This window comes from Peromyscus maniculatus, chromosome 20, assembly GCF_049852395.1.
Source record: "Peromyscus maniculatus bairdii isolate BWxNUB_F1_BW_parent chromosome 20, HU_Pman_BW_mat_3.1, whole genome shotgun sequence".
Taxonomy (NCBI): Eukaryota; Metazoa; Chordata; class Mammalia; order Rodentia; family Cricetidae; genus Peromyscus; species Peromyscus maniculatus.
In genome coordinates this window covers 49,439,992-49,457,218 of record NC_134871.1, presented here as the reverse complement: position 1 = coordinate 49,457,218, position 17,227 = coordinate 49,439,992, and the positions used below count along the sequence as shown (strand labels likewise).

Genomic DNA, 17,227 nt, shown 5'->3' with positions numbered 1-17,227 from the left:
GCACATGCCTGTAATCCCAGTACTTTTTGAGAGGCTGAGGAAGGGAGGATCACCATGAGTTTGAGGCCACCGTGGGCTCGGTGAGGCTCTAAATTTTTTTTCTTTCTTTTTTTGGTTTTTTCGAGACAGGTTCTCCATGTAGCTTTGGTGCCTGTCCTGGATCTCACTCTGTAGACCAGGCTGGCCTCGAACTCATAGAGATCCACCTGCCTCTGCCTCCCTAGTGCTGGGATTAAAGGCATGTGCCACCACCGCCTAGCCTGATTAAAATATTCTTTTCCAATTACAAAGAGAAATGTCAACAGAGTCCTGTCCTCTCAGGGAGCCTACAGTCCAGCAAGGCAATAGAGAAGACACAGACCCTGTCATGGTGCCATGGGAAGAGACTGGGCAGGGGAAAGCGCCCCCTCAGAGGTGGCATCTTACCTGAGATCTGAAGGTGCACAGGAGGGCACGGAGCGTGCATCAGTGACATGTCCCAACGCTGTGACGAAAGTGCATGAGGAGAGCAGGGCTCATTTTGGCTCAGTTTTGTGGGTGCAATCCGTCAAAGTAGGGGTGTTGTTATGGCAACAGGAGCATCCAGACTCAGGAAGCAGAGAGTGCTGGTGTCCAGATCACCTTTTCCTTCTTATTCAGTCAGGGACCCTGGCCCAGGGGTTGGTGCCACCTATGTTCAGGGTAAGTCTTCCTTCTTCAGTTAAATATTTCTAGAAATAGCCTCACTGACCCACCTAGAGGTGTTTTTCCATGGTGATTTTTTTTTTTGTCTGTTTGTTGGAGACAGAGTTTCTCTATATATCCCTGGCTGTCCTGGAACTCACTCTTTAGATTTTCCTGGCTCTGCCTCCCAAGCGCTGGGAATTTTTTTTTTTTTTTTTAAAGATTTATTATGTATGCAGTGTTCTGTCTGCACATATCCCTGCCGGCCAGAAGAGGGCACCAGATCTCATTACAGACGGTTGTGAGCCACCATGTAGTTGGTGGGAATTGAACTCAGGACCTTTGGAAGAGCAAGTAGTGCTCTTAACCTCTGAGCCATCTCTCCAGCTCCCAAGTGCTGGGATTAAAGGCATGTGCCACCACCTCCCGGATCCCTATTTGGAATTTTTTTTTCCTATTTGGAATTTTTAATGGATCCACTTTTCTTGTTCCCTACAGAAAGTCAAGCTCTTAGGAAATTCATTTACTGAGTGGTCTCTCCATTCCTCCACGACTTTAAAATGCTATCTTGGGTTTTGCAAATTTTCCACACTAGCATTTTTGTTTTAAAAGTTCCCACCTCTGCAGAGACGTCCTGGTATTAGATGCAGAAGGCTCAGCCTTGCTGAGCTCAGAAACACCAGGTCTACTCTGAGCATCTCTGTCCTCCACCTCCTGTGCCATCTGTTTCTATCATTTCAGTGACACCTGTGTAGCCCAGCAGATTGCCAAGTATGCCTGGGACTTGGGTGGCCATGACGGAAGTAACGAGGCCAGGACAGAAAAATCTGGCAAGGTATGTGCAGAGACCAACCATGCACAATGAAAGGGAGGCTGAATACAGCTTTGAGGATTCTGTCCCAGGCATGCAGAAGGTGAAGCTGCTGTCTGCTTTGATGGGGAAGCTGGGGGAGCCTTACCAAGAAAAACTTCAAGAATTTGGTCTTGAGCACATTAACTTGCAGATGTGGGACGACTGCCTCGTAAAAGCAGCTGCAAGTCCATGTGCCTCTGGTTAGAGGTGAACACGGAGAACGGGGAACGGACAAGTACAAAGTGACCCTGGAGTTGAAATGGCTTCTGGTCCTAACCCTGTTTTCTTTGAGCTCTAACTGGATGGCGACATACTGGGATCACTCTGACCTCTGGCCTGGGGCTTGCAGAAGTAGCAATTTAGGCGGCTAAGGAACAAGCATAGACAACTACATCCTAGAAGAAAAACAGCAGGCCCTGCTGGACATTTCTACAATCACTGGACAAATCAGCTCCTAAAATCTGTGGCCAGCCTTGTGTGTTTTCCTGGTTCAACTCTCTTTTTTTTTCTTAATTTACTTATTTATTTTTCTATTATCAGCTTGATACAGTATAAATTCTTATCCTAATAGAGAAATGTTTGATTGAGGCTTGCCCAGTGATTGAGTAAAACCAAAATTTATTATAAGCCACAGTCATCCTAGGGTCCCCCCTGCTGTGTAGCCTCCCTGGTTCTGTGGGTTGCAGTCTGATTGTTCTTTGCTTTATATCTAGTATCCACTTATGAGTGAGTACATACCATGTTTGTCCTTCTGGGTTTGGGTTACCTCATTTAGGATGATTTTTTTCTAGTTCCATCCATTTGCCTGCAAACCTCATGCTGTCATTGTTTTTCTCTGCTGAGTAGTACTCCATTGTGTATATGTACCATGTTTTCTTAATCCATTCTTCAGTTGACGGGCATCTAGGTTGTTTCCAGGTTCTGGCTATTACAAATAGTGATGCTATGAACATAGTTGAACATGTATCTTTGTGGTATGATTGAGCATTCCTTGGGTATATGCCCAAGAGTGGTATGGCTGGGTCTTGAGGTAGGTTGATTCCCAATTTCTGAGAAACCACCATACTGATTTCCACAGTGGTTGTACAAGTTTGCATTTCCACCAACAGTGGAGGAGTGTTCCCTTTGCTCCACATCCTCTCCAACATTGACTGTTATTAGTGTTTTTGATCGTAGCCATTCTGACAGGTGTAAGGTGGTATCTCAGAGTTGTTTTGATTTGCATTTCTCTGATAATTAAGGATGTTGAGCATTTCTTTAAATGTCTTTCAGCCATTTGTAGTTCTTCTTTTGAGAATTCTGTTTAGCTCTTTAGCCCATTTTTTAATTGGACTGTTCAGTACTTTGATGTCTAGTTTCTTGAGTTCTTTATATATGCCTGCCTTTGCCGCTGCTCTGTCGTGGTTCAACTCTTGTTTGTTTGCTCATTTTGTTTTTTTGTTTTTGTTTTTGTTTTTTGTTTTCCTGAGACAGGGTTTCTCTGTGTAGCCCTGGCTGTCCTGAAACTCACTCTGTAGACCAGGCTAGCTTTGAACTCAGAGATCCACCTGCCTCTGCCTCCCAAGTGCTGGGATTAAAGGAGTGGGCCACCACTGCCCAGCTCCTGGTTAACTCTTTATATTAACTCCAATCCTGGACCAGTGAGCTGATAAAGGCATTTGCTGCTGAGCCTGATGGCCCACGTTCAATCCCTAGGACCCACATGATGGAAGGGGGAATTCCAGCCTTTAACAAAAGAAAGTTCAAGTTCTGGTTTAAAAGATGTGTCACCATGCTCAGCCACACAAAAACTTAAAGATGTGAAACCAAAGCTGGCAGTGTGACTCAGCCGGCAGCATCTGCCTGGTGTGCCCCGAGCCTAGTTCAACCTCCAGCCCCACACAAGCCATCCACCTGTAATCCCAGCACTGGGGAGGTGCTGGCAGGAGAATCAGAAACTTAAGCTCATCTTTGGGTTCACAGAGTATATAGCAAGGCCAGCCTGTATTGGGACACGGAACCATGGGACCAGACAGGCTGGCCAGGACATGTGTAAAGGTGGAGAAGAGGCCTCAGAAGTCACCTTGTCCTAGAGAGCACCACCCATGCCTGGCCCAAGGAAAGTAGGTGGCAAGTGACAAGCCTGGGGACTTTGAATCCTCTTGGAGGAAATGGCTTCCCATTTGGTCGGGAATCTCTTAAACGTCTGAAGTAGCATTTCTAGGGTATACACATGGGACACAGCATGGGGAGACAGGAGCAAAGAAGACAATGAGCAAGGGAGAAATCCCCAGTCCAGAAACATCCAAAACGGAGGCATCTCTACCCCAAGAGCAGGCTCTAAGGGCCTGGAATGTGGCTCAGTGGTAAGAAGAAAAGCCTTGGAGCCGGGCGGTGGTGGCGCACGCCTTTAATCCCAGCACTCGGGAGACAGAGGCAGGTGGATCTCTGTGAGTTCCAGGCCAGCCTGGTCTCCAAAGCAAGATCCAGGAAAGGCACAAAGCTACACAGAGAAACCCTGTCTCAAAAACCAAAAAAAAAAAAAAAGAAGCCTTGGGGTCCCTCCCCAGCACTGTCAATGAGCACACGACCAAAAGCAAAAATAACCAAACCGGCTAAGGATATCCAACGTATGAAACGTAATAGAATGAACTTGACAGGAAGAGGCCAAGTCCCCAGCAGGTTTCAAAGCAGGACCGGAGGGCGGGGTCAGGGTCTGCTCCTGTCACCCTGTGCCGTCCGTCGCCCAGCTCCTCCCCTGTAAAAGGACCTGTCACAGATGTTGGAAGACGTGAAGTTGATTATGCCTTACGAAGTGCTTGGCATAGCTCTAGCGCACAGTCGGGTGTAGCTCAACGACAAGGGGACTAAAAGAAGAAAATGAAGGCCTAAACTGGTATAAAGGAGAAATGGAGGGGCTGGAGATAGCATCCCGAGCAGGGGCAGGTTGGTGGGCATGCCACCTGTCGCCAACCAGGGTCCTGCTCTCAGAATAAGTCTGGGACTTGATTCAGCACCCTGCCTTAGCCATCCTGAAATTCTAAATAATTTTATGCACGCGAGAAAGCACGCGGGCGTGTGTACATGTGTGCACATGCTCATCTGATTTTCTACGTGGAGACCTAAGGTCTTGGGTGTTAGGTGTCACTCCTCAGGAGCTGTGGACCTTGTTGGTTCTTTCACTGATCCTGAAACACTCAGCTGGACTGGCTGGCCAGCAAGCCCCAGAGTCCTCCAGTCACCATCTGCCTGAAGCCCTGAGAATACAAGCCATTAGTGCCCAGGCACACCCAACCTTTCTCGTTGGATGCTTGAAATCAAACTCAGGTCCTCATGCTCCCACAACAAAGTCTTTACCAACTGAACCAGCTTCCTGGCCTCTGGTTTTACCTTCGCACTTGTATTTTGTAAGGAAATCTAGTACACAAAGCAGTGTGCCAATGAGCAGGGGAGATGCACCAGATGGCACTCAGCAGGCTCGGGCCAGCAAGCGTGGTAGGGGGTGGGCAGCACAGGTGCCTCGGAGCTGGCCTGCCCACCTGGCATGCACTCATGCGGCTGAGCAGTCTGTGCCACCGTGGAGCTGCAAGGGAATGGGAAGCAAGGATCTATGCCTAGATGGATAGTAACAAAAGATACAGTGTGGGCAGAAGCCTGCCAAGGCCACGGCACGAGAAGGGATTTCATGTGCAAGAGCGTGATCACGTGGGGTGGGCACAAATGCAGCTCTGCTGTCCAGGAACAGGCAGCACAGCCAGCACTCGGGCAGGGGCTTTCGATAACAAACTGTAAAATAAAAGGTGTACCTGAAGGTTGCATTGAAGCCCACGGTTTGAGTCAAAGAAAAAATGTATGGGCTGGGTGGCGGTGGCGGTGGCGGCACACGCCTTTAATCCCAGCACTCGGGAGGCAGAGGCAGGCGGATCTCTGTGAGTTCGAGGCCAGCCTGGGCTACACAGTGAATTCCAGGAAAGGCGCAAAGCTACACAAAGAAACCCTGTCTCGAAAAAACAACAACAAAAAATGTATGGGTATTTTGCCTGCATGATTATCTGTGACTCACTTGCATGCTTGGTACCCAGAGAGGCCAGAAGAGGGTGTTGGATCTCCCCGGACTGGAGTTACAGACAACTGTAAACTGCCATGTGGGTCCTGGGAATTGAACCTGGGTCCTCTGGAAGAGCAGCCAGTGCTCTTAACCACTGAGCCATCTCTACAGCCCCAGGGAAGACTTCTTAAGGGAATTTATAACATTATACAGCAAACATCAGACACAGAAATCTAAAAGTTCACCACAGCCTGTAGAGCTACATGTGTTCTCAAGATGCTTGCTTCATCATTAACACAGGCCACTTTACAATAACATTTTCTTTGTAATTGAGGAAATCAAATTGCATAAACAATCTGGGGGCTGGAGAGATGGCTCAGCAGTTCAGAGCATTTGTTCCACTTTGCAGAGGACCTGGGTTCGATTCCCAGTACCCACACAGTAACTCACAGCCACAGATAACTCAAGTTCCAGGGGATCCACTGCACTCTTAACCTCTGCACAGGCTTCACACTCATGATGCACAGGACAGACAGACAGACAAAACACTCATACACATAAATACTTGTAATTGCATGAACAAAAAAATTAAAATATTTACAATGAGCCAGGCATGAGAGCACACTCCTCTAATCCCAGCAATCAGGGGGTAGAGGCAGGAGGACCTTTGGGTGTTTAAAGTCAGCCTAGTCTATGTAGTGAATGTCAGGCCAGCCAAAGTTGCATAGTGAGGTGATCCTCTCACAAAACCAAAACTCACCAAACAAAACAAAAAAAAGCTGGGCGGTGGTGGCGCACGCCTTTAATCCCAGCACTCGGGAGGCAGAGGCAGGCGGATCTCTGTGAGTTCGAGGCCAGCCTGGACTACCAAGTGAGTCCCAGGAAAGGCGCAAAGCTACACAGAGAAACCCTGTCTCAAAAAACAAAACAAAAAACAAAAAACAACAACAAAAAAAAAAGCTGGGTGGAGCATTTGGGAGGCAGAGCCAGGCAGATCTCTGTGAGTTCGAGGCCAACCTGGGCTACCAAGTGAGCTCCAGAAAAGGTGCAAAGCTACACGGAGAAACCATGTCTTGAAAAACAAAACGAAACAAACCAAAACTCAAACAAACAGAAGAAGAATCTCTCTGGAGCTGGTGAGCTGGCTCGGTGGGTAGAGGCACCTGCTGACAAGACTGACGACCTAAATTTAATCTTTAGAATCCACATGGTAGAGGTAAAGAACCAGCTCCCAAAAGTTGTCCTCTGACCTCCACATATGCTCTGTGGCACCCTCCCCCGCCCACTAAATATGTAAATGTGGGCTGGAGAGATGGCTCAGAGGTTAAGAGCACCAACTGCTCTTCCAGAGGTCCTGAGTTCAATTCCTAGCAACCACATGGTGGCTCACAACCATCTGTAATGAGACCTGGCGCCTTCTTCTGTATACATAATAAATAACTAAATAAATCTTTAAAAAAACATGTAAATGTTTAGAAGTCTATTTGGGCCGGGAATATAGCTTTGTCTGCCCAGGGCTATGGGGTCTGCGGAGCCCTGGATTCTCCCTCCAGTACCACATAAACTAGGAGTGCTGGCATGGGCTTATCATCCCAGCACTTGGGAGGTGGAGGCAGGATCCGACAGGTAGACCGCTAGGCTGGTCTTAGACTTAGACTGTTATCTAAGTATGAGGACCGGAGTTTGGATTCCCAGCATCCATGTGCACACCGGGCTTGGCAGTGTGTCTATCCTCCTGGCTCCGGGGAGGTGTAGACAGGAGGATCCTTGGAGCTCTTCTCACTATGGATCGGCTAGTCTTTGCTGAACTGGTGCAATCCAGGTTCAGTGAGAGATCCTTTGTCGGTGGGCAAAGGTGCTTGTCACGCAGACTTGGCTATCTGATTTAGATCCCCCGATCGCAAGAAAAGGCAGAAGGAGAGAACGGATTTGACAAACTGTCCTCCGATTACCACATGCCCATCAGGGCGTGTGTGTCTATCAAACACACACACACACACACACACACACACACACACACACACACACACACACACACACAGAGCTCATGGTCAACCACAGCTATAGAGCAAATCTGAGGCCAGCCTAGGATACACGCAACTGTGTCTTGGAAAGGACGAGTTAACCAAACAAGAGTAAACAAATAAAACGTGGCCCAGGTCAGAGGAGACAGAGGGGGCTCCACAAGCCGAAGCCATACTCGGGACTGACAAAGAAACAGTGACTCAAGCCCACTGGTGAGTTGGAAGTCTTCACTTTATTACTATATCACCAGAAGTCACCACCTTCACTTGGTTCACCACGGATGGATGGATGTCGTAGAGGAGGATGCCACAGGGCCACTGACTGGATCCACTCTGGAGAGGCTTAACCAGGTGGGGGAGGGTCTGGAGCAGGGCCCAAGGTGGGGGCCGCCCTTCACCGCACACACGCACGCGCACACACACTCACAGATATATTGTGGAGCCTTATATTATACATCTTATATATAGAAAATATATATATTTATACTATACACAGGCAGTAACGCTGCGGGAGGGGCCGGGGCGCCCAGACAAGAGCCATGGGCGCCAGGGGGCGGGGGTGTCAGGTCAGGGGTAGCACGAGGAGATGGCCAGCCCAGTCCATCCTCCATAAACTCTGGGGGCTCCTGCTCACACTCTTTAGAGATCAAAGGGGTTGTGGATCAAGGTTGGGGGTGCCTCAGGGGTAACAAGTGGGATCTCTTGGTTACATGGGAAAAGCCTAGAACCCCAAGAGTCTTTGAAGACCAAGACTCATTAGGGACAGACGGAGCGGAGACTGGTGCCAGTGCCCTGGGAATTAGCCCCTTGATTGCTGCATCCCAGGTGGACTGGGGGCCACCCAGGCAAGTTGGCCTGGGACTGCAGGTCACGTCATCTCAGAAGGCAGGAGACAGGGCTCCCAGTCTCTCACTCTGTGCTTGACCTTGGATGAGACATGAGTCTCTTGAAGGACCCCTGCAGCTGTAAAGTCACGTGGAACCCAAATTTCCCAGACCTTCTTTTGTGCTTGACAGGGAAAAGGGGGCCCCAATTCCAGCTGTGGGGGGCTGTCTCCGAGGAGAATGTGGGAGGAGAGGAAAGCAGAGACAGTGGAGAGGGCAAGGAAGTCAGGATGCTGCCGGCCTTGGGTCCTCCCAGGGCTATGCTCTGTCCAAGGGGGTGTGGGGTGGACCCCGACCAAACCACTGAGTCAGAAGCCTGGGTCTAACTCCAATCCTCCCAGGCTTCTCCTCCACGGTCGGACATCACTACCAGGATGGTGGCATGCATGTGGAAAAGGGGGAGGTGCTTGCCGAGGTCCCAGCAGCCCAGCTCCTGGTCCTGCAAACTCACTTCCCGAGCCTGAGGACTAGGGTCTGTGACGGACACCCAAGGCTGGGCAGAGTTTAACCAGCACTCTGCCCTCTGCCTGCCATCACCAGCTGCCTGGTGCTGTCCAGGGAGAAACGGACGGGCAGTCCTTGGGTCTCTAGTGCTCACCAGCAGGAGTAGCGAAGGCCAGGACTTCTCGCAGCCTCTTGGTGGCACAGAAACACTCTTGTAGCCACACTGTCTGTCCCCTCTGATCTGGAACCAAGTCAAGTCACCCAAGCTGCCCCTAGTTGAGCCCCCTGGTTGGGGCACGGGGGTGTACACAGAGCCCCTTCCCAGATGTGGAAAATGGAAGTTAGCAACAGCCAGCTGTCACTCAGCTGCTTGGTCCTTTCCCAACACTGTGGGCCCCTAGGGAACTTGGGAGACCCCAATTTGGATCCAATCTCCAATGCTCACTCTCCACGCTCACAGAGACTCAGTTTCCCCTTCTGTTCAGGAGGGGTAGTGGTGTCCCCTCCTTGACTGACTTCCTTAGGCCTACACTCACGCCATGTTTTCCTACTTTAATGGGCCCTGTACCTCTGTGTGGTCCACAGGCCCCTAGAGGACACCCTTGGTGACGCCACACCAACATGGGTACCAGAAGAGCAAGCTATGTGTCGCTGGTAGAAATAACCCCAAAGCTACAGTTTCTCAGCCAAAAGCGTTAGGCTCCCACTGTGGACACACCGCAGAGATCCCATGTCATGATTAACCTGGCTGACACCCGATGACACACGTAGAACAAACCTGCCCATCTGCGTCCTGTAGGGCATGGGGTGAGATGGTGGGGACACCCATTGTTGAAGCTGACTCACAGCCCACTGCCCTGCTTCACAAGGAACCAGCTGGTGTATACCGGGTACTCACAGGAAGATGGCACAGACACCCTCCCTCTGGGTTCCCGCTGTGTCCTCGTGTCCCCTTAGGCCCCGCCCACTCTCCCCTGTCTCTGAGATCACCTGGTATTCTCTTTCCTGTGGCCCAAGGTCTCCCTGAGCCTACCTGCAGGGTCTGGCTTGTGAGTCATCGGGGCAGTGTGACCTGCACTCAAACTGACCCTGTAATTGAAAGCTCCTGGCCTGGCCGCCCACTCTTCCAGTCCTGAACCGTGACTGACCCAGACAAGCAGAGCGAGAACAGTGTCCCAGGCGGTGACAAGGGTGGAGTCACCTGCTGGGTGGTGGGAGTCAATCAACTTAGGCAGCAAGGCCAGCTCTACCGACCGCTTCCTCACTGGGACCTTGGGCCACTCTCCACTCCCACCTGGCCTCCCGTCTGCCCAGCCATGAGCAAAGACTCAGGGAGCCCTCCAAGGGGCAGGGGCGGCCTCCACTCCTTTGGGAGATGGCAGAGGGGGTGGCTGGCACACCCCAAAGGAGTTCCCTGTGGGACCTGTTGAGCTTGGAACAACACAAGGGGACAGGGGCAGGTCTGGGGAGTCCTCTAGAAGACCAGGACTGAGGAGGGGACCCAAATGGACTGAGGAGGGGACCCAGATGGACTGAGGGGACCCGAATGGAGGAAAGCAGCTGAGGCCGAAGAGGTCCTTGGTTTGCAGCAGATCATGATGTCTCACTGGACTCAGGTCCTGAAGCACTGCCCCCCCCTCCGCCCCCCTCCCCCAATCAGAGTAACACTGAGTGGCAAAGCCTAGGTTTGGGAAATAAAGAGAGGCAGGCCGGCAGGAGCTCTGTATCCGGCCTACCTTGATGTGGCCTCATCATCAGCTGCTTGAATGACCTTGGACAAAGTACTCTGACCTCTCAGACCTCAGTCTCCTCAACCATAAAATGGAGATAGCCCTGGCAATCCCAGGAGGACTGTTATAGATCAAGGATTCTGGAGATGATGACCCACATCCTGTGACTGACCACACTCACCTGTGGCTGAGCCCCCTGCAGCCAAACTTCCCAGTATCTGTCTGTCTGTCCGTCTGTCTACCTTCCCTGCACCTGGAGCAGGGCCTTCTCAGTCCACCTTCCCTCCCCATTTCTCTCACTCCCCAGCTGAGCAAGGCCTGGCATACAGTAGGTGCTCAGTGAATGCTCAAGGACATAATGAATGACTGTGACCCCTGGGCCCCACCCTCTAGACCCCTGCTGGGCACACGCTTGCACACACATGTGGACACACCCCACCTGGCTTCCCCGATTCCCCCACCCCAGCTGCACTGGGCCTCCGTGGAGTCACTTGGAGGCTGAGCAGGTGCTAGGCAGGGTCCCCTGGGAGGGAACAGGGTGTCTGGAAGGGGCGCTAGGATGAAAGGACAGGGACAGGGTAGGCGGTCACTGTCACCACCATCATGGGGGCTCAGTAGCCCTGCGACTGGTAACCCTGGGGTTCAGCATCGAAGGCGTTGGCTGGATGCTGATAGGTGCCACCCATGCCAGCAGGGTCCGGCCCAGCGCTGGGCTCCACGTAGGGTGCATAAGGCATGCTGGAGTCCTGGCTGGGATCCATGTAGTCCTGGGAGAAGAGGGCCGAGTCGGCGCCAATCTGGTACCGCTGGAAGGCCAGCACGGCCTGGCCCGCCTGGGATGGGAGCAGGCAGGGGTGAGGACAGGTGGGGAGGAACGGTTAGGGGAGAGACAGACAAGAGCACTGGGTTAGTAGAGGTTAGTTGACAGGATACAGATGGTTACAGATGTTCGATGCGCCAAGCCTAAGGGGAAGGACTGTTCACACACCCACCCGTCCGAGGCCCCGGACCACATCAGCCATCCATAAAGAACCTCAGACGTCACCGGCCCCGGGTGTCCCAAGCCAGGACGACTGCCCTTCAGAGGTTGAGAATGCCCAAAGGCCCAGAGCCTGCTCCCAAACTGTGTTCTCGGGGGTGTTATGTGAAATGGGAGGAAAAGGCTACCTAAAACAGAGAACTCTTCTGCATCTCCTAAACGCCATCTTTCTCTTTCTCTTGCAGCTAGGCACAGTCGTGGGGTTAACGCCCAGCCAATGAGGCACAGCCACGTTCTATGTCCCACTCTCAGGTCTAATACCCGGAAAGCAGCTGTGACAGCTGGAGCTTTGGTTGCTGAAACCCCCTAGGATGGGTGACGGGTAAGGGATGAGGATGTGTTCCACGACACCTAGAGCCACTCTGCAAACCCTGCAGCATCCTTCCAGACTCGGAACTTGTTGAAATTACTATGATTTGGAATTGAAATCACTTGCCACTAAAGCTCATTCTAGCTGAAACACATGGCCAGACAAGTTTGGGGGATGAAATGAAGCTGTAGAACACGTTTCAGAACCACAGGACTCATCAGAACCACGACTGTTCAATACATGCTGGGTCCTGTTTCTCTCAGCGTGGAGTACAGGAAAGGTCTGACTGCAGCCACATGCCGAGAGAGGATGCTGACCACAGAGACCTAAAGAACAAATCGGCTCTGCAATTCACAGAGGAAGCCTTCCCTAGACCTTGCTGGCCCACGGCACCAGGTCCCGGCTGAGAAGATGAAGGCAGAGAGGGGGAGGACCCATTACAAAGTGTGCCGAAACTCAGGCCCGAACACGGGGGCCCTGGCCTGTGACACACTCAGGAGTGGTCAGGGCTCTCTGGAGCTGTGGTTAGAGGGCAGGGAACAAACAGGACGGCTCCTTGAGAGACATGGAGGCCAGGCTCTCCCTATACTCCCTGGCTTCATGATGCCTGTACAGAAGCAGGAGACTAGAGCAATGACTTCCACAGACCCTTCCAAGGGAGAGGCCGCTAGCGAGAGCAGCGGTTCTCAACCTGTGGGTCCCCACTCCTTTGGGGTCGCATGTCAGTTATTTAAGTTGTGATTTATAATAGCAACAAAATTATAGTAGCAGCAATGAACTAATTTTACGGTTGGGGGGTCACCACAACGTGAGGAACTGTATTAAAGGGTTGCAGCATTAGGAAGGCTGAGAACCACTGAGCTAGAGGCACTGGAGACTGTCTGTGGCTAGTCCCCTGCCCCTGAGTCAATATCGGCCGGTACAAAGGGCCACGTACAGGAAAAGAGAAGGACCCGGCCCAGCAGTTATGAGGGAGGCGGAGGGACTCTGCTCAGCACTCTGGGACCTGCAGTCCACGTGGTATCGCACCAGGCAGCAGGCTGTGTGTAATTGCATGCCTCCAATGCCTGCAGGTTCACTCTCTGCATTCAGCTACAGCAAGGCAGAGGCAGTGCTCTGGGGTCCGCTTGTCCCCACTGCATCCCGAACCCCCACGGAGAGGACAAGCACAGGTGGGTGCTGCCCAGGCTCTGGGGGCCCAAAGGAGGCAGTGAGGAGGATCCGAAGGCCACAGTCTTTTGGCAGAACAAGTACTTAATACAAGACCTACCACCAAAGAGGGTTTATGGAGATGCACCCTACTCAAGGAATGAATGAATGAATGAGCAAACGACAAACAACAGAACTGACATTTATTGAGCATCCTGTGCCAAGGCCTGTGCTGGCCCCTGTTCAGCCTGCTCAGCTGCCTGAAGGAGTTCTTACATTATCGGTCAGGAAGGGACAATTGACCAAGATTCAAAGAGGTGCAACAATTTACTCTCGGTCACTGAAGCCGGGCCAAAGGTCCTCCAACATTCCAGGCCAGTCCTCTGTAGGTAGTCACCCCAGGGGGACAGTAAGCTGCCCTTTCACACTACAATCATGGACAGCTTATCACACTGTCAAGCCCTCCCACAGAGGGGAAGACCCTCTAAGAGCTCACCCCACTTTGTAGAAGTTTGGCTAGCTTTCCCTTCCCAGCACTATAGGTTCCTGGGACCAGGGACCTGTCTAATCCACACAGGCACAAAATAGTTGCTCAATAAATGTTTACTGAAGGAACAAATGTAAAGAATAAACAAAGGAAGCAATGCATCATGGGGGAGCCAGGGGGGAGCCTTAGCTGGCTCCTTCAGCTAGCCTCGTCCTGTCTTTTCCTGTCCTAGTGGTCAGGCAGCTCCAGCTCTGGGCCATTCCTGCAACTGGGCCCTGCTGGGGCGTGGACTCCCTGCCCTTCAGGAGCTAAGGCTGGGCTGAGGCAGGGAACAGTGTGTTGTATTCCTCCTGGAAGGTAAGGTCCTTGAGTCTGCGTACGGCCAGGGCTGCAGTCAGGCTCTGCCGGAGAGAGCAGGGGTGAGGCCGCTGAGCAGGTGGAAGGGCAGGGCTGCCTCAGGAAGGCCAGAGCTGCCTCAGGAAGGCCAGAGCTGCCTCAGGAAGGCCAGAGCTGCCTCAGGAAGGCCGGCTGTGGCCAGCAGCACCCGTCCGTCCATCAGGTGTTTCCCTTCAGTCCAATCACTAGGTTTCTGTCAGCTCCACCCATCTCAGCCAGAGGCAGGGGTAGGGAAGGCCTACTCTCCAGGTACCTTCTTCCCAAATGAGATCCCCTGGGGTCACTCTGATCTTCCTGCCCTGTCCTGAAGGCAGCAAGGGCTATGGTTGCCATGGCCGGCCTCTGGGAACCACAAAATTCTAGCTCCCAATACTGGGGGCTGCTGAAGGCCCCAGAGGATGGGAGTTGGGGTCCTCAAAAAGAAACAGATATGACCTAGACCCACACAAAGAGGGGCTAGCCTGGCTGTGGCACGTGGAGTCCTTGAGACAGACCTTGGGTTAGCCCCGCAAAGAACAGGCTCCAGCATGCTGGGCCCCTAAGTACGACTTCCTCCATATGCAAGATTTTTATTTTTGAAAACAGGGTTTCTCTGTAGCCCTGGCTGTCCTGGATCTCGCTCTGTAGCCCAAGCTGGCCTCAGACTCACAGACATTCACCTGCTTCTGCCCCCTGAGTGCTGGGATTAAAAGAGTGTGCCACCACTACCCAGGTTATTTTTTTGTCTTTTTTAAGGAATTTTATTTTTAGACTGGGTATGTTGGAGCAAGTTCCAGGACAGCCAGGGCTACAGAGAGAAACCCTGTCTTGAAAAACAACAACACACGGGTTGGGGATTTCGCTCAGTGGTAGAGCGCTTGCCTAGCAAGCGCAAGGCCCTGGGTTCGGTCCTCAGCTCTGAAAAAAGAAAAAAGAAAAAAAGAAAGGGGAAGGGAAACAACAACAGACAGGGTGGTAGTGGTCCACGCCTTTAATCCCAGCTCTTGGGAGGCAGAGACAGGCGGATCGGGTCTACAGAGCGAGACCCAGGACAGGCACCAAAACTATACAGAGAAACCCTGTCTTGAAAAAACAAAATACCAAAAAATTAAACACACTGCTAAGTGCCTGAGCCTCAGTTTCCCTGTTTGGAAGCAGAGCCAATAGGAAGCTTCCCCCTGAAGTGGGGAGCCCCCATGAGTGTGTGAAAAGAAAAATTGAGCAGCAGAGGCATGGGGTGTGTTCAGAGAGAGACACACAGGAGGATCTTGAGTTCAAGACCAGTCTGGGCTGCGCTGTGGGGGGTGCTGGAGCGAGGTTCCCTCCAGGAAGCAGAGCTCAGCCTATCTATCTACTCATCAGGCCATAGCCTGGGGTGTGGCTGGGGCAAGGAGGGGGGTACTCTACAGGCGCCGTACTCACCCAAGTGAAAATGGAGAAGAAAGAGAAGGCGATGGCGGCCCGGGCCGCGTCCGTCCCTTCATTCAGAGGGTTGTCCTTGGGCTTGGAGACTTGCCACTGGTTAGCCAGGAAGCAGAAACCCACGAACCAGAAGAAGGCCCAGAAGGCTGGGGTGCCCAGGGCCAGGCCACACGTCAGTGACACACACCGAGAAGGGGGAGAAAACAGGGTACCCAGGGGCAGGGGGACCGACCGTTCAAGAGCATGCTCCCATTCTCCCATGCTCCCCGACCCCCAAAGGATGAGCAAGGAGGTAGAGCAGAGAGGAGAAAGGAGAAGGCGCAGATTGGGAATGACAGAGTTGAGGTGAGGGGGGGGACCACAGAGAGGGCAGGTCAAAGACAAGTAGATGCACAGGGCAAGCCATGGGGTGGGAGGACGATGGGGAGGGGGTGGGCGGCCAGCTCAGGGGTCTCTCTTAATGCCTGCCACCTCCCTGCCTTGGTCTGGAAGGCCAGCTGCTAATGCAGAGGAAGGATGCAGCAGCCCTGCTCAGACTTCTGGAGAACTGGGGGAGGGGACATCTGGGACAAGGACAAGAGTGGCCGCACAGCCTAAGGCCTGGATCTCCACTTCCACAAGCCCCCACCCACCCACCCCTGTGCCCCCCGGCAAATGGAGCCCCTCTGAAGCTGAGGTATGTGGGTTGGGTAGAAGATCAAGGTCTAGGGGTACCCAGGGTCTCCCCAGAGCTGTCTGGGGACAGAGCTTGGGATGTACCATTCTGCCCTTGAGAGGAGCTTCTGGGAACTCCATGGAAACTGGGGAATAGTCATTTAGTTCTAGTTCTTTCTGGAAGGTCGAAGGGTCCCCAGTCTCCTTGGAAGCAGGGCCCACAGTCCTAATCATGCCCAAAGTGCCTACCAGGCTGACTCTGGGACTCCCAAGACTAGCAAAGGGTGGCGGTCCTGCCCACGACCAAAGGAAGGAGGGCTCCAGGATGGAGAAAGGCATGGAGCCCAGAGCTGACTTGAGACCCTCCCCTCATCAGTCATGCCCCCCCCCCCAGTCTGTTGCTTCACTACCCACACTTCGGGGAAGGTTGGGAGAGGAAACTCGCCACATGCTGTGAAGGGCGCCCACCCGAGCGGGCTCACCCGAGACACCGATGTCGGACAGCACAGCCTTCTTGCGATCCTTGACACTGCTGATCTGTGGGAAGTACACGTCCAGCGCCAGGTAGAGCAGGCAGGTGAGGAAGGCCAGCACGCCCACGGTCACGCCATAGCGGCAGGCACTGGGGTTCCGGTTGTAGATGCAGAACTCCTCCTCCTCCGCCGAGTTGTTGAGGTAGCCCTCATTCACGATGGAGCCAAAGACCACAATGGAGAAAACCTGCAGGGCAGGAGCAGCTGTGAGCACAGCCCGGCTCCCCGGCCGGCCCTGTCAGGGATCGCCCGATCCACTGTGGACACTCGGCGGGGAGGTATGAGCAGGAAGCCCAGAGAAGGAGGGCAGCTTGCCTGAGGTCACAGCACAGTCAGCATCAACCACTTCCTAACAGTGCTGCAGGGCTTAAGGGACCTCTGTCGGCACAGTCGGCCCCTCCTGCCACTGGGACACCAAGGGTCCCAGGGCTAGCTTGGACCCCAAAGTGGGGAACTTGGGTCCCCCTCAGTCATAACCCTGCCAATCCCCAGTCCTCCAGGTCAACGTCTACAGTTCCTGACACCGGCCCAGCCTGGTATAGTGTGTTCCTCTCTGAACTGCCTAGGGCTGTTCTAGTCTGGTGTCTCGGGCCACAAGTCCTGGTCCTACCCCAGGTGAACGAAATGACAAAA

General features: G+C 52.8%; 1 protein-coding gene across 3 annotated transcripts in view; it reads right to left on the bottom strand.

Moving 5' to 3' along the window:
• Positions 1-7,781: 7,781 nt before the first annotated feature.
• The window catches only part of Syngr1 (synaptogyrin 1), a 28,020-nt gene continuing 18,574 nt past the window's right edge, over positions 7,782-17,227 (bottom strand). For 2 of the 3 annotated variants that reach the window (XM_006979167.4, XM_076556355.1), the window contains exons 2-4: positions 16,544-16,781; positions 15,408-15,553; positions 7,782-11,458 (exon numbers count right to left, since the gene is read on the bottom strand). In XM_006979167.4, coding sequence (XP_006979229.1) covers positions 11,237-11,458; positions 15,408-15,553; positions 16,544-16,781 — 606 coding nt within the window. In that variant the 3' untranslated portion in view covers positions 7,782-11,236. Of the gene's footprint in view, positions 11,459-13,309; positions 14,012-15,407; positions 15,554-16,543; positions 16,782-17,227 lie in introns of those variants that run through there. The other variant, XM_006979168.4, reaches the window with a different exon arrangement.